Raw genomic sequence first — 15,912 nt, forward strand, 5'->3', positions numbered from 1 at the left:
ATTGGCCGCTGTATCACCGCCCGCTGCTTCACTCGCACATCTGCATCCACCACGCTGGCGCCCCCCACCAGACTCACCGCATCCCCCTCCCCCTCCTCCTCTCTCTTGCCTCTCGCCTGTTCTGCATCTGCATCTTCGCCGCTGCAGTCCGTCTCGCATCGTGCTGCACTTCTTTCCCGTCACTTTTCGTCGTCGTCGTCGTCATCGTCGTCGTCCAACATGGCCTACTCTATCCGCAAGATCGGCCAGACCAACACTCTCGAGCACCGTGTTTACATCGAGAAGGATGGTGTCCCTATCTCGCCTTTCCACGACATTCCCCTCTTCGCCAATGAACAGCAGACCGTGCTGAACATGATCGTTGAGATTCCTCGCTGGACCAATGCCAAGCAGGAGGTATGAGAATCGGGCGGTCCTCTTTTTTTTCTTTCTTTCTTTCTTTTTTTTTTTTTTTTTTTTCTTTTCTTTGCAATTTCTACACCGCGAAATGTGAAGAACAAGGAAATACTGACAATAGCTGCAGATCTCCAAGGAAGAGTTCCTCAACCCCATCAAGCAGGACACCAAGAAGGGCAAGCTCCGCTACGTGCGCAACTGCTTCCCCCACAAGGGTTATCTCTGGAACTACGGTGCTTTCCCTCGTGTGAGTGATAAAAAAAACAAAGAAAAAGGAAAATACCAAAGCTCTGACCAAGTCTAATGCTGTCTGTCTAGACCTGGGAAGACCCCAACGTTGTTCACCCCGAGACCAAGGCCAAGGGTGACAACGACCCGCTCGATGTGTGCGAAATCGGTGAGCTTGTCGGTTACACCGGCCAGGTCAAGCAGGTCAAGGTGCTGGGCGTCATGGCCCTGCTTGACGAAGAGGAGACCGACTGGAAGATCATTGTGATCGATGTCAACGACCCTCTCGCCCCCAAGCTCAACGACATCGAGGACGTCGAGCGCCACCTGCCCGGTCTGATGCGCGCCACCAACGAGTGGTTCCGCATCTACAAGATCCCCGACGGAAAGCCCGAGAACCAGTTTGCCTTCTCCGGCGAGTGCAAGAACAAGAAGTACGTAAAAAAAAAAAAAAAAAAACACCTTTGCAGGGGCTATACTAATATCTTTCTAGGTACGCCATGGAGGTCGTCCGTGAGTGCGCTGATGCCTGGGAGAAGCTCATCACCGGCAAGTCCCAGCCCGGTGAGATCAGCCTGTAAGTAGCCCACCTCGATCTGAGATGGTCAGTATCTAACGAGCACAGCGCCAACCTTAACGTCGAGAACTCGCCCGACCGCGCCGACACCCGCCGCGTTGCTGAGATTCCCCAGGGCCAGAACCTTCCCCCGGCCCCGATCGACGGTAGCGTTGACAAGTGGTTCTTCATCTCCGGCGCTGCTGTTTAAAGCATGCACTCCAACAAAAGAAAAAGATTGCACATGTTCACTAGTGGTTAGAAAAAGTTCCACATTTCAACCTCTGTACTCCATTTTGTAGTTCGAAGCGTAATAACCCTCCTTCTGTCCGTACGACAAAAAACATCAATCAAGCAACGGGATCATTTCAATTGTAATTGAAATCAATAATTCGCTATACATACTGTACATATATGCCTTTGGAAGAAAAACCGATAGAAAAGAGTAAGAAAAGCCCCCCCCCCCCCTAATCTATCCTTTAAGAGCCTGCTCCCGCTCAATCACTCGCCCTATCCTCGCCACCTCCTCCACCACATCCCCAATCTTCATCTGGCGTTTCCCAACCTCGAGCTTCAGCTCTTTGCCTCCCTTGAACCCGATCGTCATCTCTGGCAACTGCGTCGAATGCCGCGGCAGCTGCGTCACCTGGACGTCGATGTGGACCTCGCTCGCCGCGGGGACGGTCAAGGGGGTGCGAATCAACGAGACGAAGATCCGGCATGATCGCGAGAGGGGCGAGAACGGGTTATATGTTGCGCGCAGGGAGGCGATGGCTGTGAGTGGGAGGGACATTTTTTTTTGTTCTTTGTTTTTTTGTCTTCTCACTGAGGTTGAAACTTTTGATAAGCTTTTTGCTTGGAGACAGAGTTGGATATGAATTGGTTGAAATATAACATACCTTTCCAAAAAGTATAATAATGATCAACTAATTGAATCTGTAGCTATCTGCGTAGGTGCTGGGTAGCTTAGGATGCTGTTTGTCGCGGCTGTCAGGGTCGATTGAAGATGAAATCTGATGTTTGCTTTGGATGCAAACATGCCGGCGGCATCGCGGGGATTCTGGCCAGACATTATTATTAGGTAGCCACAAGAGCATCATTTACGATCTAATGATCTATTATGTGATTTGATTTTTTATTTTATTTTATTAATAATGTCGACTGCTACCCGCTTAAAAGAGCTATCTACAGCTCTCCACCAGATCCATCCGCTCGTCGCCCGCCTGCGCGATTTCACCGCCGCCATCGGTCAAGGCGATGACGCCCGTCTCGAGCTCGGTGCGGAGATCCATTCGCGCCTCAAGGAGGCCGAGGAGGAGATGGAGCTGCTCCGCATTGACGTGGAGGCGATCGAACAAACTACAGAGAGTCGAAGGAAGACGGTCGACCAGGACAGGGAAGCTGAGCGGGAACGGGTGGTTGCCTTGGCTGGCAAGTTGACCGAGGAGTTAAAGAGGTACTTGGCTCGTTTTATCGAATCAGGAGGCTACTCTTTTTTTCTGTTCTTGATCTAATAATTTAGGACTCGATCCGATTTCCGCAGCGCGCAGTTACAAGCAAAGAAGAACGCCGAGGCAGCCAGACGGAAGGAGCGGGATATTCTCCTCTCCCGATCCCACGGTGCGGATGTGTCGAGGAGACAACCCTCGGAGAAGCTGACGCAGGAGGATCTGATGCTCAATGCGTCGAGCGATGTGACCTCCGCCCTCCGCCGGACACACCAGTTGATGCAGGCCGAGCTGTCGAGGTCGCAGTTTGCACAGGAGACCCTGGAGAGCTCGACGGCCGCCCTCTCCTCGCTGTCGGAGTCGTATACGGATCTCGACTCGCTGATCGCCTCGTCGCGCAATCTTCTGGGCTCGCTGCTCCGCTCGCAAAAATCCGATACATGGTACCTCGAGACGGCGTTTTATATCCTCGTCGGAACGATCGCTTGGCTGGTCTTCCGTCGGGTTCTCTACGGTCCGCTGTGGTGGCTGGTCTGGTTGCCCTTCAAATTGGTGATGAGGGTTACATTTGCGCTATTGGGAACTGTAGGCATCACGGGTACGGCGCTGCAGACTTCTGCTGGTACAGAGGTTCGCACTGCTACTATTCTTCCGGTTGACGCCGTTTCCCCGGTTGAAACACTCCCCCCTGTCGAAGCACCCTTCCATTCTGCAGAGGACTTCTCTGAAGAAATAGAAGACCGGATGATCGATCAGATTGCGAAGATGGCGGAAGATAGCGCTAAAGAAGGCACCAATATAGACGACATCTCACCGGAGGAGAGGCAGCGACAGGAAGAATTGCCTCGCAACCCGAAGAAACGCATGTTCGAGGCCGAGGTGGATGCTAGGGATGAGTTATAGACTACCAGTAATAAATATATTTGATGAGCCGGAACCTCTGATAGAAGTTATCATCATGAATTCCATCTAATCTTTCGTAGTAGCTCTAATTGGTTCGCGTGTCACGTGCAGACGCGTCGGCGACACGTCGAGCTTCAACTTCCGCGGCTGGCTTCAAGGCAGGCTCTTACTGTCGCCCCTTTCTGCCGTCCTATCGTTGCCAAAATGGCTGCTAATTTCTTCAACAACAAGGCTCGTGCTGCTGCAGCAGCTGCTGCTGCTGCTTCGGGAGGCTCGAAACCCAAGACAGCCACCAAGGAGGATCAATCACAGCATCAACCCTGGGTGGAAAAGTACCGTCCCAAAACGCTCGACGATGTTGCAGCTCAAGATCACACGACGAAGGTCCTTCAGCGGACATTACAGGCTTCTAATGTATGCTCTATTATCCAGGATGAGATTGACTTGCTAATGCCGACCGATTAGCTCCCTCATATGCTCTTCTACGGGCCTCCCGGGACGGGAAAGACATCTACAATTCTCGCTCTTGCCAAATCGCTCTTCGGACCCGCGCTGTACCGGACCCGCATCCTTGAACTCAACGCCTCGGACGAACGTGGCATTGGAATCGTGAGGGACAAGATCAAGAACTTTGCGAGGACACAATTGAGCCAGTCGACGGGGATGGACGCCGAGTACCTGGCTCAGTATCCGTGTCCGCCCTTTAAGATCATCATCCTGGACGAGGCGGACAGCATGACACAGGATGCACAGGCTGCCCTCCGTCGTACCATGGAACAGTACAGCAAGATCACTCGTTTCTGCCTGGTGTGTAACTACGTGACGCGGATCATCGAGCCGCTGGCCAGCCGATGCAGTAAATTCCGCTTCAAGGCACTGGACAACTCTGCTGCTGGCGATCGACTGGAGCATATCGCCAAGCTGGAGAACCTGAGGCTCGGAGACGGCGTGGTTGAAACCCTCATCCGGTGTAGCGAGGGTGATCTGCGTCGAGCCATCACGTATCTGCAAAGTGCCGCGCGGTTGGTGGGTGCGAATAAGGCCCCGAATACGAAGGAAGGTGGTGACGAGGACGAGGAAATGGCAGATGCAGGGGACGCGGATCTCGTCACCGTGCGCATGATCGAGGAGATTGCCGGTGTCGTCCCGGACAGCGTTCTCGACAGACTGGTTCAGGCCATGCAGCCCGGGAAAACGGGCTCGACGTACGAGGCTGTTTCCGCGGTGGTGACGGATATCGTGGCGGACGGATGGAGTGCCACTCAGATCTTAGGCCAGGTGTGTATTTCCATGATTCAGTTGCAAAAGGGCCAGTGTTGACACATTTCTCAGTTATATAGACGGGTTATCTTCAACGATGCAATTCCCGATCTCCAGAAAAACAAACTCGTCATGGTCTTTTCGGAGTTGGATAAGAGGCTCGTCGATGGCGCGGATGAACATCTCTCTATTCTAGATATGGCCCTGAGGATCTCCGGCATTCTGGGCGGCTCTTGATAATACAGCCTGTCGATGAAACAAACTACTCTACTTCCCATCACAGAAGATTACGCTGCTTCGCGTATCCTCATTTCCACCCAGATGAAGCTCACAGACACTACTGGCATACTACCATCTACAACTCCGTGAGAAACCCTCATATAGCTACGACGAAACGGTAAGCATGAGGATAGAAAATGCATTTGGACCTGTTTGCCTGTATTTTTTGGGGCAATAAATCCGCCGAATATATCAACCGGTGCGCTTGGAGAACCGTGACTGCTTTTCCAGTATTTTGTTTCCACTGTAGCAAGAGACTGATCATGAAAAAAGTGTAGCTCGCAGGCTTGAATGAAGAACCCTTGGAATAGAAACGATGTCAACCCTCTATATCTCATTTGATCTACATGTCCAGCTCACCAGCAGTGGAATCGTCCGTTTCAGACTCCTCTGATTTTTCACTGGATGCATCATTGGATGTGTCGCTATCCACGTCCACGGGTTGGTCAGTGATCTTCTTCTGTGCCGGCAAAACAAGAGCCTTCGCCCACGTCTTGCGTTTCAGCGCTTGCTTCTCGTACCAACTGGCCGTCACCGCGGGCTGCATGACCATCATCAATCTTTGCCCGTTTGCATCTGCCGGGTTCAACCTGCCCAGTTGATACCAGTTGTGGAGTTCCATGTACTCGGACCCTTCGTCATATACGCTTCGGAGGAAATTGGAGTCCAGGAAATGGCTCTCAACATGCACATTCTGCTGCCAGATTTGAATGGCTAGTTCGTGTGCTGTGCGCAATACTTTGCTCAAAGCCTTGACCCTTTGCTCTCGTTCTTCCTCAGAATTCAACTCCCTGAGGAGAAGCTGCGCAGTGCCTTGGATGAACTTCTCCGCCGGACTTTGCCAAACTTTTGCATCCAAGGAATCAATCACTTTGTTAGAAGGGTAGAGGCCCTCGAGCGTGCGAGAGATCCATTCAGTATGGTTGTTATCTACTTCGGGGGACTTAGCAGGAGAAATCTTCAACAAAAGAAGCCGAAATGGGTGCCTTACCTGGGTTATCAGATTTCATTTTCATCGCTATGCTCCGTAAAGCGATGCCAAAGTCGATTTTTTTCGAGAAATGCCCTTTCATCACTTGATTTGCAGTCACAAAGGGCTTGAGAATGAAACGAACATGGATCATCTTGACTAGTGAAGCTTCCAGCAGCAGATTGCATCCAGAAGCCATCTCGCCCATGGATTTCACATCCGCGTCAAACCCTTCTGACCTCTTCTCTTTCTCTCCCCCGAGCTGTTTAAGCAAATTCTCTAGCTGGGACTGCTTTGCTCCGTTGTCTACCACCAGGGGTCCAGCAATAGCATGTCTTCGCACCCATCCAACAGCGTCTTTTGCCAGAAATCTGAAATTCGCTTGAATCTGAGTATCGTCAAGACTCTGTTTGCTATCCATCGCAGAGTGTTTCTCCAGATTCTCTTTCGTCAACCCCTTGTTTGTCTCTTCCAGATCTTTGATCATCTTCTCCAGCGCTTTGGTCTTTTTCTTTTCTGCTTGAAGCTCTGCTTCGATAATCGGTTTCGTCCTTGCCTTCTTTGTTCCTGACGCCTTTCCCTTTGTAGACTTTGCAGGTCTCCCTCGCTTGTTAGTTGTTGGTCTGCCTTTTTGGGGTGCCTTGAAAGGAGGGTCTTTCGGGTCCTCCTTGAGACTCTCACTCTCATCATCAGTTTCCATGAGAGTGTATTCTCTTGCTTGACTATCTTCCCTCTTTCTTTTGGTGTTATGTGATTCTGGTTCCGTCTCTTCGTCGATGTTGATAGCTGTTACGTTTTGAGGATGGTTTGTCTCTGTCTCATGATAACTACCGGCATTGGCTGGAGCTTGGATTGCATCTTTGTTCGTCTTTTGTTTCTTGGTACTCCTTGTGCCATTCTTTCCCTTTCCAGGATTCGCACAAGCTGCCGTATCAGACTTGGCTTGCGTTGTGCTGGATTTATTTTCTTCCTGGGTCGAAGCAAGGCTTTGGGCCGAGCATCGAAGTTCATCTCTTGATGGACAATGCTTCAAATTTGTTGGTGACACTTTAGCCTTTGAAATGGTAGTTTGTTCACTATCGTGATCGAATGATTCCATATCCTTTCGCTTTCGAGAAGTCTGTTCTCTCGGTAGAGATTGCTCAGATGCATGTCTTCTTTCCTAACGTGCTGTTAATAGACAGTCAACGGCCGAGTTCGTTCTTTTCAACTCTCTCCACTTACTTCGTTGCTCTGTGAGCAGTTTCTTACTGCATTTCCGATGGCCTCTTTAACCTGCCCAGCAAATTGCATATCTTGAGCTGGAAGTTCGACGCCTGCCAGCTTCTCAAAGCCTTTCTCATATTGGCCTTGTCCCATATGAGAGCTCTCGTTTTCGATCATTTGCTCATCCATGTTCTCGATTCCACCGGAGGCTTCCTCATTGGCTTCTTCTGTGTCTCCTGTGACTCGGTGTAGGTATGACTTGACAGGCAAGTGAGATCAATCTGAGATGAAGATAGTGACTCAACCTGTCAGAACAGATTGAAGAAGAAATAAGGGTTCAGGCTCAGCTTCCTAGGTAAGTGGAAGCCTCTTAGTTAAGAGAAGACGTTGACTGATATATAGTTACCTCTTTGAGGGAAGTTGTGGATGAAGCTTCTTATAGCAGCCTTCAATTGTTCCTTCATCTGTCACTTACCTTTGAGAACTAAGGCTGCTCAGAAGTGAAGGGAACCAGGTCTCCCGCTGAGCGGTAGGCTTCAAAGAACCTGAAAGCAGACTCTTGATACTGAAGCCTAGTCTCCTATCCTACATCTTCTTTTCCCTGCCACCACTCGGTAATTCACCGTATTCTTCTCACCTCTCAGCTTTCTCTAGGCTTGTGCCTTGACCTCCTGATTCAACTTGATCAGCTTCCAGTTGATCAATACCATACTCTCGAGTATTACATGCACTATGCCGCTGCTCTAACTTTGAGCTATTTGCGTGGCTAGGGCTGTTCTATACTATTATTCACATCTGAGTGACTTGGTAACACGGTATCCAGAGCTATCTCTCACTCTACACTTTCCATTGCCTCACATCTCAAGCATCTAGGGCTTGAATCTAGACCAAGGACCATAGTACAATCTCTCGCCTTTCAGCTGTGTATGCTATAAAGGAGATACCCATGGTCCTCTTTTGATGAAAATATTTCTAATTCATGATTTCTAGCCTCTGAGCCCTCCCAGGCCGGATGGGAAAGCTGGGACCTGCAATCATGTCGGAATTTATTCAGACCATTCAGCTTGGAGAAGTTGAAAAGAAGCCAAAGCCTAAAAACAGTGAGGTCTCGTATCTCCTACAGACTCAAGTACGTTCTCTGACTTTGGAGTATAGAGAAAAAACAGGCACCCGTGTACAAGAAAAATAGGAAGTCCGAGCAGAAGGATTCCAAAGCGATATGTGACAAAGTAGGAGGTATGGATACATTTTCAACAATCAAATCATGGGACAATCGTGAGCTAACAAGGCAAGCCCGAGGACAAAATGGCGAGCCACCGAAGAAATCCCGGAGGGTTGAAAAGGACAGGTCGTTCATCATTGTCGGGGTAGACTTCGGCACAACCTTTTCAGGTGGGTATAGGAGAGCTCCATCTCAGGATGGCTAAACAATGCTGACTGCAAATATCATGCTATAGGGGTGAGCTGGCAGATTTCTCGCAGTGAGACCATCAATGTTCATACATTGAAAAACTGGCCCAACGGCTCCGGAAATCTAGAAAAAGTGCCTTCGATCATATCTTACGATAAAGAAGCAACAGAAGGCAAGATCTGTTGGGGCTATGAGGTTGAACCTCGCATGCTCTCTTCGACCTGGTTCAAATTGCTTTTAGTCCAAGATGCTGCAACTGGAGAACATGACGACCCTCTTCTCCGGAAATGCGTCGGGGAGAACTTTATGAAGACCATTTTGGATCGCTCTCCAGAAGACATTTGCCGGGACTACCTTCGGTGTTTGTATAACTACATTCTGGAAAGCCTGGTGGGTCACACAGGACCTAATACTGTTCAAAACACGGGTATCCATTTCGTACTTTCAAGCCCGGCAGCCTGGAGAGATGCCGAGAGGGATAGAATCAAGATCGCGGCTGAAAAGGCCGGATTTGCCTCTCGGGAGGGAGACAAGCTGTCCCTTGTATCTGAACCTGAGGCCGCGGCTCTGGCTGCTTTTGAAGAGAACAAAGCGTTCCTCGAACAGAGTGGTAGCTCTCTAGAGGTAATAATCTTGAATCCTACGGATCAGAAATGTTAGCCTGCTAATATCAATACTACTCTATTTAGAAAGGCTCATTGGTCATTGTCACTGATATGGGCGGTGGTACAGTGGTAAGAGGCACTGGCCCTCCTATTCCCCCAAGGCATGGGTTGATGAATTCTACAGGATCTAATCACGTACCGGATTACGAAACTGCAACCGTTAAAGATGGTCGAAGCCACGGTGGCTACCAGTGAGTAGCAGATGGTTTCTTATATACCGTACACTTCTAATACTCGAGGTACAGGCGGAAAATGCGGCTCTACCACAATCGACAGGGCGTTCCATAAATGGTTGGAGGAAAGGTTTGGCGACAAGTTCACAGGTCTGCCTTCGACCATCGTTGGGTCAGGTTCGAAGGTCATGAGGGAATTCGAAGACGTCAAGAGACGCTTCAATGGCAATGACAGAGACGAGTTTCGCGTCACTCTTGCCATGAAAGACCAAAAAAGCTGTGCAAACTATGATTCAGACCACGGGGAAGTCATCATCTACAGGTACGAGAGACTTGGAGATAGCACTTGCAGACCCCCAGACATCACTGACGGTTTTCAACTGCTAGGTATGAGTTACAAGAGATGTTCAGCGGAGTGATTGACAACGTCCTCCAGTTGATTCAGGCTCAGAAAAACCTAGCGGAACAGGAAAAGGATGGTGGCAAAGTTACGGTAAGATGATTCAGGCCAATTCCGAGCTCCCCTTGCACTCTTTCACTCACCCGTCCTATAGGGGGTTATCCTGTGTGGCGGGCTGGCCCAGTCTTCTTATGTCTACAACAAGATCAATCAATTCTGCAAGGAATTCAGCCCAGCAGTTGAGGTCATACGACCCTCCAACGCCTGGTCTGCGATCACTCGGGGATCCGTGTTACGAATTCTGCAGCCTCGCGTGGCGTTGAGAAAAAACCTGAGGAGCTATGGGATAGCCATGCACCGGCAATTCATTGAAGGGGAGGACTCTGAAGAGGATGCCTTTTACTGTCCGATGGGAGGCAAGCGGGCTCGCAATGTCATGTTCTGGCATGCTAAGAAAGTTAGTAATAACCTGTCATCGCCATCTATCTCTCTCAACTGTCATTACCTCTTGCTGACGGATACTAGAATAACTCTGTTAAAGATGGTCAAACGGTCTGGATTGACGGGTACTACATCTTCAGCCGGACAGATCATGTAGTCAACAGGATGCAAGTCTATGCCAGTGAGCTCGACAATCCACCCTCTAGATTGAACAGCAAAGGTTAGTTACAGCTCTCACCCAGCTTCGACTATTGGGTTCTGGTTTTGGTTTTGGCTGACCAGCTCCTTACTATCTTCTCAGACGTCTACCAGGTTGGATCCCTCGATATGAGTCTCGAGTCAATAACTTCTGCCGTAGGAGGAGGAAAGAGACCCTACAAAGTTGTGCCCAAGACCAAGGACAAAGAGGTCAAAGTCCGAATCGGCCACGTCATCAATTCGCACACAGATGCGATGCATTTCGTCGCCAAGATTGGCACCCGGGCCATCGGATCTTTGAAGTTGAAATACAGTGAGACACTGAACTCCACTGCTGACGAGACAGTCAAATGTGAGGAGCAAGTCCTGGATATGGCTGACGATAGCCTGAGCGACTCAGACGAGGAGAAGGAAGAGGATGGAGCGGAGGAAGGGGTCGACGACGGTTCTGAAGAGAGTGACGACGATAGTCCACTCTTTTTGCAAAGATGTGACTCAGGTCACTCCTAGCTTTCTATTCTACAGGCTCCTACCTGTCTTCAAGGCTTCTTAGTATAATTGGCAATGAAACCATCTAGTCAACTATATCAAGATATAACTTATCTCTATAGTATCTCCAGAACTGGTCTCAACAACCTGTAGTATCAATCGGATAGCTACAGCTCCGGCGCGGTCTCGGAACGGTAAGCAGCATAGTGATGGCCTATTGCATGTTCCTTAATGCCAGGCTCTCAGTTTGTCTATTTAGGTGTAGTGAGGGAAAGCATCGATATTCACTGCGTTTGTTCTGGATATCGGGTTAGGCAGCCCCGTTCCTGTTCTGGGCATATAAAATCCCCTCCCCTCCCCGTTTCCTTCTTTCTTTCTTCTTCTTCTCCTTTCATCCTTCACTCTACCTTTTCTCCCTCATTTCTCTCTTTTATTCTATATATATATAGCATGTTCTTATACATTTATATCTCTATCTATATCTCTCCATACTCTATCAATATGGACTAGGCGCAAGAAATGGGTCCATTGCACTCGCTCCCTGGTAAGTCAACGAATCGAACGTAGGACCAAGTCACTTATTAACGTTCGAGTTGACGTTTCAATAGTTCCTGGACCGTCACATTACAATCGGCCAACCTAGTCCAATCCTTGTCTCTTTCTTGAATACTGTGGTTGGACGGTGCAGTGCAAGAGCTCATCTTCAGCGCTGGTAATTGATGAGATCTTCGACCAAGAAAGGAGTCGTTTCCTCGAAATCCTATCTCTTCTGCTTCCAACGTTCACTTTTTGGATACAGAGTTTGTACTCCGCGAACAAATGAGCAACGGAACAGAAGCCCGAAACGAATCGCGACCCATCTCTTCAGTACGACGCCGGAGAATAAGAGAAGCCACAGGGACTGAAGCGGTTCAAAAAAGGTCTCTGTGCTCTCGTTCGACCACAAAACTCGCGCTAAATGGACAACTTTCACGACTTTACGGCCTTTGGTTGCACGGGAGACCAGCAAGAGCAGTCTCTGCAGCTGTATCATAGCTGTACACTATTCCCTCAAATCAAAGTCTTGTTTTCAAGCAAGACCTGACTGTCGAAACCACATTAGTTCCGGATATGATGGTCAAAAGCTTGGAATGCGCCTTCTCCTTTCCTCATCCGACCGAAACAGCACTGATGAGCCTTTCAACAACTTCGCCCAATGGTCCTGGACAGAGGACGGGGATGGCCCGTTCAGTTCCCTTCTCAAACCCACTTGCTCTACCTCTGGCTAGGAGGATATAGCACGCTGATCTATAAAACTTGAGGTTTGTTCTGCTCCTGTCCTGCTGGTCTGCTTTGGCTGATAGCTCGGAATAATCCCGAGCATATATATAGATCACCGAGAGTTGTAGAGAACAAAATTCTCTCTCAGCTCTTCTCTCCTTCTTTCACCCTTTCCCCGGCTTTTATTATCACTACCACCCGCCGGAGTTCTAGGATTACAGCCCTAGTCGCCCCTGTCGTGCGACATGCAGTTGAAGACCTCGAAGACTTTATTGACGACTCAGACCTTTCCTACGAAGAGGGCTTCTCTCGTCTTAAATACACAGAGCTTTCCCCGCAAAGATGGCGAACAAACAGACCGAGATTCCTAAAGTCTTTAGATCCGTGCCCAGGAACCGTGTCGAGAGGCTGAAGGCAGCTGGGCGTCGCATACAAGAGCATTCGTACTCGTGAGAAGATCTCATCGGCATCGAAGCTTAAACAGAAGGGGTATCTAATTATCAACTTCGCAGGATGTAAGTAAGTAATTACACATCACTATTAATCTCTATGATGGCTAACATAAAGAGCCATCGAAGGATTTACTACGATCGGAAGGAATGAGCCATGGAAGAGTCAACCCGCCCATCAAGAAAGAAAGCACCTCCTAGCAATGCCACTGAACTCGATACAGAATGGTATCTGAATCTTTTTACTTCGCCATTGTTGTCCCAGCTGTCCCAGCTACATCAAGGCTCTAGAAAGCGAATGACGACCTCCTCAATGTATGCTCTCCTGCGAGAAATGCGCGAAATCTCCCCAGTCCAGATTACGTTATATACCATCCTCGACCTTGTCTTGATGTCGTCCTCGGCCTGTCTCCTCGGGATGCCTCTTGAAACCAATCCCACTCGTTCTCTTCGTCTGCCATAACGCTTTCCACCGAGCGTCAGGAAACCGCTGCTGCCGCTGTTGATACTATCGCCACTCTGCCTCCTGTGAGGGGGTTATCCTCCTTCCCTACATAGAAATGACTGCGGCCCATTTATTCTCATATAAGCATGGCCAGGACGTTGGATGCGATCTTAGGATGCATCCAGCAGCTAGAACATTTCTCATCCAGTAACCGGATTCTGCTTGATCATCGAGCACGATTTCGACTCACAACCCCCACTTAGGCAGACCATCAAGTCAGTTACTCGCTCGCTGGAATGGTCAAATCACTCGGGAATTCGCCACCGGCCAAGCCGCCACTATATACCTATACTTCCACTCCTGTCTCCAACTGCTGCCACAGGCGTGGAAGGTTGCTCTAGGCCGGATGCGCTGAATTTATGGCTGCAGGGGCGGCTGTAAGGCGTTCACAGAGGGGGCGCTACGATTCAAGAGCAATTTGTCCATTCTCACCATAACAGAGGTGAAGAAAAGGGTTCGCTCTAGAGACACAGCGCAGATCGAGATGCAAGAGACTTGTGAGGTGGTCGACTGGTTGAAACAGGCCTCAGGCCATGAGCGTGCTACGAAAATGACTGCCCTACTTGTCTTTACACTTTTTAGTGGTCGAATGGTCTAGCGATCACCCCCAAGGGGCTTCTAGGAACAGTCGATTGTTGCATTTGGCGTTCCTAGGAAGTCCGAGGATGCCTAGCACTGAAGAGACCAAAGGTCTAGTCGATCTCTGCGGCTGTGTCTAAATAGACTGGAGAAGTCTAGGTATCTGTCAAGGGATTCTCTCCTTCTCTAGGGCTCAGGCAATTCTCTCTCCGCTTCAGCCAACCTAGCTCCCACCACACAAATATCCTTCCTCAATTGCCTTGTCAGCTCATCCAGCTCATTTCCTGACAAGCTTTCTGGTTCTGTCTCGTCATGCAATATCTTCCAGCACGATCAGTCTTCAAAGCATTCACATGGATCTTACCGCGGCCTTACTACTTAGTGTCTCATAGAGCCCGCCTGTACGGGTACCTAACTAGATAGATGCATTCATACTATCTATTATTGACGATTTTTGTTGGCTACCGGCCCTTAGTATGAGTATAGTATCAAGATGGAGGAATTTACAGGGAGATGAAATAAAACCTATATTCAAATAGATACAATCGAGTCTATGGGAATCTAAACCAAACCACCAGATAACACCAACAGCTATGCAGAGAGAGAGAGAGAGAGAAAGGAAGCAGAAATCAAAACAAGGCAAACAGCAGATCCATCTTCACGCTGTAAGCTCGGCATTCGAAACGGTTTCCACGGGCAGAGATTCGACCGGCTTGGAAGGCGTTGGGATAGATTTGGTGCGAATGGGACCTCCGCTCGTCGGCGGGGGAGAGGTCGGTTTGACTCTCTGCGCCTCGCCGCCCGCGACGCGAGCCGACTCGTTATTTCCCTGCATGGCGTTCTGGACAGCCTGGGGCCGGGTCTCGTTGTGAAGAACCGACTTGCCAGCGAGGTTGAGGATCTCGTCTACCCGTGTGGCGGCGGGGATGAGATGGTCGAGCCCTAACACAGTGCAGATATCGGTGTAGCATTTGGAAGACTTGACTTGGAGGAAGTCCTTGCTCTTGCCCGGGATGAGCATGTTGAGCAGGTACTTGGTGTTGGACAGGCGGTTCTCGCTCTGAATGCAGAGGTCGATGTACTCGCGCACGACGTCGCGCCAGGGGAGCAAGCCACCCTGGGCGTCGGAGCGGAAACACGACGAGTTGGACTCTGCGGCGGTGGCGATCATCGCGCCGTCGACGCCGTACTCGCCCATGAGCTGGAGTCCCTGGTCGCGCGAGGCGACGTCACCGTTCATCACGCACGCAACCCCGGCCTGGCGGCAGACCGAGGCGATCATGCGCAGCTGTTCGCGGATGGCGCGTTCGCGCGGCCGCATGGGTGTCGTCCGGCAGTGGATCGTCAAGCCCGTGATGCCCGTCGCGACGAGGCGGGAGACCAACGCCTCGGTCATTTCGGGGGTCTCCAGCAGACGGATCTTCACCGAGATGCCGATCTGGAACGGGGTGCCGACCTCTTTCACCAGGGCTTCCAGGATGGCCACCAGTTTATCCGGGGTGCGCAGCAGGGCGGCTCCCATCCCCCCACTTGTGCTGAAGGGTTTGGGACACCCGGAGTTCACGTCGATGCCCGCCACATCGCCCGCCACCATCTTGGCCGCCTGCACGGCGAGCTCGGGCGATGCCGTCCCCATCTGGAAAATGAGCTTGCCCTTTTCCCGCTCCGGGTCGAGTCGGTAGATGATCGATTCCTGCACGGCGGGGCCACTCCGGCCGCCGTTCGAGGGCAGGCGGGTGAATTCGATGGTTCCGTTGCGCGGGTTGACACGCCGGGACGCGCCGATCATCGACTTGTCGATTGTTTCAGGCCCCCAGACTAGGTCCGCACCGTACTTGAGCGCCAGCAGGCGAGAGGGCAGCTCTCCGCTACGCACCATCGGGGCGAGAACGATTTTGCCGCGGTAGTCCACCCCATTCGCGGGGATCGGGACGCGAGCCACAGTCGGTGAGTTGAGCGAGGTCATTATCGTGCGGAGGAAGCGCAGCATGTCATCATACAAGGGTGACGGACCGGGTTGTCGAGGCTGTAGTAAGATGCTGGTTGGTGGAGGGGAAACTTTGAGATGAGGCGTTCGTCAAGAAGAAAAAGTCGGT

General features: G+C 50.5%; 6 protein-coding genes across 6 annotated transcripts; 3 read left to right on the plus strand and 3 right to left on the minus strand.

Annotated features, from left to right (window-relative positions):
• On the plus strand, positions 1–1,465 carry ASPZODRAFT_93389 (hypothetical protein). The gene is made up of 5 exons (XM_022730466.1): positions 1–396; positions 524–643; positions 715–1,058; positions 1,118–1,201; positions 1,250–1,465. The coding sequence occupies exons 1-5, from the start codon at positions 220–222 to the stop codon at positions 1,389–1,391; spliced, it is 867 nt and encodes a 288-aa protein (XP_022583091.1). The 5' UTR covers positions 1–219; the 3' UTR covers positions 1,392–1,465.
• A 47-nt stretch (positions 1,466–1,512) lies between these two features.
• Positions 1,513–2,197, minus strand: ASPZODRAFT_1629773 (hypothetical protein). Its single transcript, XM_022726602.1, has 2 exons — positions 2,080–2,197; positions 1,513–2,005 (listed from the first exon to the last, which is right to left on the minus strand). The coding sequence occupies exon 2, from the start codon at positions 1,971–1,973 to the stop codon at positions 1,653–1,655; it is 321 nt and encodes a 106-aa protein (XP_022583092.1). The 5' UTR covers positions 1,974–2,005; positions 2,080–2,197; the 3' UTR covers positions 1,513–1,652.
• A 137-nt stretch (positions 2,198–2,334) lies between these two features.
• Positions 2,335–5,028, plus strand: ASPZODRAFT_61741 (hypothetical protein; the record flags this gene model as incomplete). The annotated part of the gene is made up of 5 exons (XM_022729007.1): positions 2,335–2,636; positions 2,703–3,507; positions 3,763–3,945; positions 3,997–4,809; positions 4,864–5,028. 5 exons carry the CDS (start codon positions 2,335–2,337, stop codon positions 5,026–5,028), a joined length of 2,268 nt encoding a protein of 755 aa, XP_022583093.1.
• Positions 5,029–5,413: 385 nt separating this feature from the next.
• On the minus strand, positions 5,414–6,740 carry ASPZODRAFT_14712 (hypothetical protein; the record flags this gene model as incomplete). The annotated part of the gene is made up of 2 exons (XM_022725230.1): positions 5,414–6,000; positions 6,062–6,740. 2 exons carry the CDS (start codon positions 6,738–6,740, stop codon positions 5,414–5,416), a joined length of 1,266 nt encoding a protein of 421 aa, XP_022583094.1.
• A 1,542-nt stretch (positions 6,741–8,282) lies between these two features.
• ASPZODRAFT_14713 (hypothetical protein) lies at positions 8,283–11,044 on the plus strand (the record flags this gene model as incomplete). Its single annotated transcript, XM_022725233.1, has 11 exons — positions 8,283–8,346; positions 8,402–8,482; positions 8,540–8,638; positions 8,704–9,281; positions 9,347–9,391; positions 9,447–9,513; positions 9,568–9,817; positions 9,883–9,988; positions 10,050–10,352; positions 10,421–10,556; positions 10,638–11,044. 11 exons carry the CDS (start codon positions 8,283–8,285, stop codon positions 11,042–11,044), a joined length of 2,136 nt encoding a protein of 711 aa, XP_022583095.1.
• Positions 11,045–14,280: 3,236 nt separating this feature from the next.
• Positions 14,281–15,870, minus strand: ASPZODRAFT_130665 (hypothetical protein). The gene has a single exon (XM_022722559.1). It carries the CDS (start codon positions 15,780–15,782, stop codon positions 14,475–14,477), a length of 1,308 nt encoding a protein of 435 aa, XP_022583096.1. The 5' UTR covers positions 15,783–15,870; the 3' UTR covers positions 14,281–14,474.
• Between the last annotated feature and the right edge of the window lie 42 nt (positions 15,871–15,912).

Source organism: Penicilliopsis zonata (assembly GCF_001890105.1).
Source record: "Penicilliopsis zonata CBS 506.65 unplaced genomic scaffold ASPZOscaffold_4, whole genome shotgun sequence".
Taxonomy (NCBI): Eukaryota; Fungi; Ascomycota; class Eurotiomycetes; order Eurotiales; family Aspergillaceae; genus Penicilliopsis; species Penicilliopsis zonata.

Excerpts from the sequence above, each read along its gene's own strand:
- ASPZODRAFT_93389 (XM_022730466.1), top strand. The coding sequence starts at position 220 with ATGGCCTACTCTATCCGCAAGATCGGCCAGACCAACACTCTCGAGCAC. Across the intron at positions 397-523 it reads GGACCAATGCCAAGCAGGAG|ATCTCCAAGGAAGAGTTCCT; the intron begins GTATGAGAATCG and ends CAATAGCTGCAG. Across the intron at positions 1,202-1,249 it reads CAGCCCGGTGAGATCAGCCT|CGCCAACCTTAACGTCGAGA; the intron begins GTAAGTAGCCCA and ends TAACGAGCACAG.
- ASPZODRAFT_1629773 (XM_022726602.1), bottom strand. The coding sequence starts at position 1,973 with ATGTCCCTCCCACTCACAGCCATCGCCTCCCTGCGCGCAACATATAAC.
- ASPZODRAFT_130665 (XM_022722559.1), bottom strand. The coding sequence starts at position 15,782 with ATGACCTCGCTCAACTCACCGACTGTGGCTCGCGTCCCGATCCCCGCG.